The 5491-nt window shown below is 35.4% G+C and overlaps 1 protein-coding gene across 1 annotated transcript in view; it reads left to right on the top strand.

Annotated features, from left to right (window-relative positions):
* Window positions 1-241: 241 nt before the first annotated feature.
* Window positions 242-5491, top strand: part of LOC107684521 (solute carrier family 12 member 9-like) — a 44254-nt gene continuing 39004 nt past the window's right edge. Inside the window, exon 1 of the mRNA XM_016480791.1 lies at window positions 242-494. Within this exon, the coding sequence (XP_016336277.1) occupies window positions 269-494 (226 nt within the window). The 5' untranslated portion in view covers window positions 242-268. The remainder of the gene's footprint in view (window positions 495-5491) is intronic.

Here is a 5491-nt window from a genome sequence, read left to right as displayed (position 1 = left end):
TGTGTGTAAAGAGAGAGAGAGAGAGAGAGAGAGAGAGAGGTGTATATTATTATGTAGTCTCTAATTTTCAGGTACGATGTGTCTAAAAAATAAAGATTTTATTTGCACTCTCCGCTGTGCTTTTATAGTTCAGTATGAATACAGATGTGAATTTTACTCGAGGCCGCTGCTGATTGGCTGAGGGCTCTCTCTGTCACGTGACTGGAGGCGCTGTAAACACCGGCAGTCATGTGACCGCAGCCGGAGAGGAAGCGTCAGTCACGGCGACATGTCTGAGCGGACGCCGCTGCTGCATTACCGGCTCTCCGCCAGCGTCAACGAGTCCGGAGACCACCGGGACACTCGGACCGGGAGAGATGAGGACGAACCCCAGAGCCCCGCGACCGTCCGACGGAGACCCGCCGCTAAACAGCCGCCCAAACTCAACATATTCTTCGGCGTGGTGATTCCAACACTGCTGTCAATGTTCAGTGTGGTGGTGTTCCTGCGGGTCGGTGCGTCAATCACTGACACTCACATCAACACGACTGTCTGTCTGTCTGTCGTTATATCTTTCGTTATATCTAGCGTTCTGTCTACCCATCTAACAAGGATTGTTCTCAGAACGTTCTGGCAAGGTTCTCTGAAAGTTACGAACAAACATTCTTCTAGTAACGTTAGTAGAACAATTGTTTAAAGTTATCTAAACGTCTTTAATAATGTTTACGAAAACGTTATTTATACGTTAACATAATGGTAATGTTCTCAGAATGTTCTGGCAAGGTTCTCTGAAAGTTACAAACATATGTTCTTCTAGTAACGTTAGTAGAACGATTGTTTAAAGTTATCTAAACGTCTTTAATAATGTTATCGGAACATTAGTATGAAAACGTTATTTATACGTTAACATAATGGTAATGTTCTCAGAACGTTCTGGCAAGGTTCTCTGAAAGTTACGAACATATGTTCTTCTAGTAACGTTAGTAGAACGATTGTTTAAAGTTATCTAAACGTCTTTAATAATGTTATCGGAACATTAGTATGAAAACGTTATTTATACGTTAACATAATGGTAATGTTCTCAGAACGTTCTGGCAAGGTTCTCTGAAAGTTACGAACATATGTTCTTCTAGTAACGTTAGTAGAACGATTGTTTAAAGTTATCTAAACGTCTTTAATAATGTTATCGGAACATTAGTATGAAAACGTTATTTATACGTTAACATAATGGGAATGTTCTCGGAACGTTCTGGCAAGGTTCTCTGAAAGTTACGAACAAACGTTTTTCTAGTAACGTTAGTAGAACGATTGTTTAAAGTTATCTAAATGTCTTTAATAATGTTATCGGAACATTAATATGAAAACGTTATTTATACGTTAACATAATGGGAATGTTCTCGGAACGTTCTGGCAAGGTTCTCTGAAAGTTACGAACAAACGTTCTTCTAGTAACGTTAATAGAACGTTCATTCAGAGTTATCTGGTTTTTTAAATAATGTTCTTAAAACGTTAGCATAAACACATTAGTTATATGTTGTTCGTGGAATGCTTTAGTTGGATGTTCGTCTAACATTTTTTAAAATTGTTACTACTTGTTTTAGAACATTCAGAGAAATAGAAATAGTATATGTAAATATGACTGAACATGAGATAAATGCTACAAGGATGTGGTTTTGTGGTATTAAAATAAGTGTAAACCGGCTTTACTGGATGCTGACACATCATGAGCCCAGATTCTTTCATTTTCTGCATTATTATATAGTGTGATCAAACAGAAACTCAGACTGTTTCCTGTCATACACGACGTTTATCACTGATCTTTGTACAGTTTGATCCACACCGGCAGATATTGGTTACTGTGGTCAAGAATCGTCCACTGAGACGGGAAGAGCGTCTGACTGACATTTAAAGTGATTCGTTACAGTTCGTATTGTGTGCCGTTTAGTAGCGAGATGCATTATATCACATTCCCATGGAAAAAAATATTAAAATATTGGCACAGCAGCCAATGTCCCTCAGTGTCCCTAATTTGTAAGCCGCTTTGGATAAAAGTGTCTGCTAAATGAGTAAATGTAAATGTTTATTTAATCCTGATGTGAAATCAGCCAATCAGATTAGATCTTACTAGGACGAGAAAGTGTTTTCCAGTTTTGTGTGCGGTGTTATTTTAGTATCATTTTTATACTATTATTTTATTTTAAATTTCATTTTAGTTTTAATTTTAGTAATTCTATGTGCTTTTTTGTTGAAACAACTAAAACAATTGAAAAATGGGGGGGAATCTCATTATGAAATACATGTTTTTCTCAAATACACGTTGGACACGATTATTGGTACCCCTAGAAATTCTTATGAGTAAAATATCTGTGAAGTATATTCCCATTCATATTTACAATTTTGAGCACACCAGGGTGATTTTGAACATTAAATTATCCAGCCATGGCTTCCTGTTTCACAGGAATATAAATAGGAGGGAAAACACTCAAGATGGGTTTGGTGCACACAGGGATAAAAAGTACCCCATGTGTACAATGAAATATACTGCTGGATCTTTAATGTTGTGGGCCTATATTTCTGCTGGACATCTTGTTTAGACACATGGCATCATGGATTCTATCAAATACCAACAGATAAAAAATCAATAAGTGACTGACTCTGTTAGAAATCTTATAATGGGCCATGTTTGGATCTTCCAACCGGACAATAATCCAAAAAAAATCAAAAAGTGACTGACTCTGTTAGAAATCTTATAATGGGCCATGTTTGGATCTTCCAACCGGACAATAATCCAAACACAAACCTTAAAAACAACACAAAAATGGGTCACTGGGCACAAAACCAAGTTTAGATTAGATTAGAAAGGTTAGATTTTTGTGAATTTAAAAAAAAAAAAAGATCAAAAGGATTAACAATGCAGATTTATTTTCACAGCCTTCTTTGATCATATTTGCTAAGGGTACCAACAATTCTGACCACGTGTGTATGAATGTTTAACCAGTGTGTACTGTACATATTAACCGCCGCCACAGACAGGTTGTGATCTGTTTATAATTTGTGATCATTTGGTGTTTGTGCGGTGGTTATTCCGGTTATGCCGCTCACATGGCACACACACACACACACACACACACACACGCACACACACACACAGAGATCGGCTCTGAAATGACCCCTCCTTCACATCCTCTGGTTTTAACTCTGCTTTGGTTTAATATTTGCTTTTGTTTGTGTTTTAAGCACACTGGCTCAGACACACACACACACACACACACTCTCACACACACACACACACACACACACACACACACACACACACACACTGCATGTTGGCAAAGTCACATGAAAGCAAAACTGACTGTGTTTTTAATGCATGTTCCTACTCTTATTGGGAAGAAGATGCATAAGATTCACATCATTCCAGAGAAAAAAAAATGTTGTCCTAAAAACTAGTTTGTATTGATGTTTGTCTTGGTTGTGTGGTATGGAAGCTTATTTCCGCCATAGAATAAAACAATAAAGTTAATTTTTTTCTTGTGAGTTTATATTTTTTATATGTATCTTTAATTTAATATTTAAATATTTAATTCGCTCACGATTCTGACTTTTTTCTCACACATTAAATATTTCAGTATAAATTAAAGATATAAATATTAAAGATAAAAAAGTTAGATAAAAGATAAAATGCATTGAAATCAACATTAAATTTTGAAGTAGAAAGACTGAAATAGTATTTCATAAAACATATTCCAGTAAACTTTATTTTATTTACAGCTTAGAAAAAATTTTTTTTTTTACAATCTGTGTAATTTTTTTAGACTTCTGATTTAGGTGATACATTTAAAAAAAAATCTTTAATTAGTAGTTACTTAGTAATTTAATGCTGGTTAACGTGAAAAAAGTCACAGCAATAATATCAAATAATAATGTATGTTAAACTAGTCCTGGTCAAAAGATTGTGCAGATTGCCCATAATGCATTGCAATCTAAACATGGATTAAAACAAGTCCTGCTCTGTGTTTTTGTTTGAAGTTGTTGAATATCTTCTTGCATTCTATTAAGTACACGAAGTTTCGGAAGAAAATGATTTAAAACGTTATTTCATGTTGACTTGAAACCTGGACTCGCACAAACAACTTCTCTCCGTTCTGCGTGTGTGTATTTGCATATTTGTATGTGAAGTATCATAATTCATGCATAATGTGGAAATATGAAAAATCAGTTTGAACAAGTCAGACAGCATAAAGAAGTTTCAATAACACTTTACTAAAAGCCTTAATATACAATGCATTATAAATGTATTCATAATGTGCAGTGTAATGCATTATATCTCTTCATAAATAATTGTAATATGCATTACAATATTTGAAGGTTTGATTGTCATATTTTAATGCATTATACTTTCTAAATGTGTAATAATGAATAGATAATTATTATAATGTATTATAATTGTGGTTACAATTATTCATGAGATCATACAATGCATTATAATGTGCATTAAAAAGCATGATTAATGCATTAAAACTACTTTTATAGTGCATTTTAAATGAAGGCTTTAAATAAAATGTTGCTGAAGTTTGCAAACTGTGTGTGTGTGCATGAGCACATGCATGCAAATTTGTGCAGGTTTGCTGATGTGTGTGATGTTAATGCTTTCAGATGTTTTAAATGTCATCTAGGTTTTTGTTCTTCATTGTCATTTTTTTGGAAAGACATTTTCAGTTTTTCATTGGATGAGTGCAGCTCATTGAACAGCCTTCACATCACGGCTCTGATTCACGTCTGCTGTGACTGAGGCCCATTGAGCGCAGCACTAATCTAGAACATCTGATCTGTGAATGAACTACACGAGAGCGAGGCCGAGGATGCATCGGTTTATGTTTAAAGTGCAGTCAGGACACTTTTACTGCTGTTTTAAAGCTGAAGTGTGTCAGAATGCAACCTGTTTGCAGATCAAATTGGCCAGAAATTGACAGCATAATTGTAATAGAAATTTCGTACGCACATTCCACAATGCCTGTTATGTGAGTGTCAAAACTTTGTCTGCATGTTTGTGACTTTAAATGAGGAAAAAAAGACACAATTTGAAGAAAAACATTCTAGGTTACAGCAATAGCTCACCCAAAAATGTAAATAATCTGAAAATGTGCTCACCCTCAGGTGATCCCAGATTAGGATGAGTTTGTTTCTTCATTAGGTTTGTAGAAATGTAGCATTGCATCAGTGTCTCAGCAATGGATGCTCTGCAGTGAATGGGTGCCGTCAGAATGAGAGTCCAAACAGCTGATAAAAACATCACAATAATCCACAAGTAATCCACAGCACTCCAGTCCATCAGTTAACATCTGGAGAAGACAAAAGCTGAAACAAATCCAGCATTAAGATGCTTTAATGTCTAAAATACGAGTCTATAATCCATAATAACATGAAAAAGTGTTCTGGTGTGAATCAGGAGAGAAATCTGCACAGACCAAGCACTGTTTAAACAGCTCTAAACACATATGTGGCTGGATTT

This window comes from Sinocyclocheilus anshuiensis, unplaced genomic scaffold (genome assembly GCF_001515605.1).
Source record: "Sinocyclocheilus anshuiensis isolate Anshui unplaced genomic scaffold, SAMN03320099.WGS_v1.1 scaffold2917, whole genome shotgun sequence".
Taxonomy (NCBI): domain Eukaryota; kingdom Metazoa; phylum Chordata; class Actinopteri; order Cypriniformes; family Cyprinidae; genus Sinocyclocheilus; species Sinocyclocheilus anshuiensis.
Note: the sequence above shows the minus strand (reverse complement) of the source record. Positions and strands in the feature narration are given on the sequence as shown.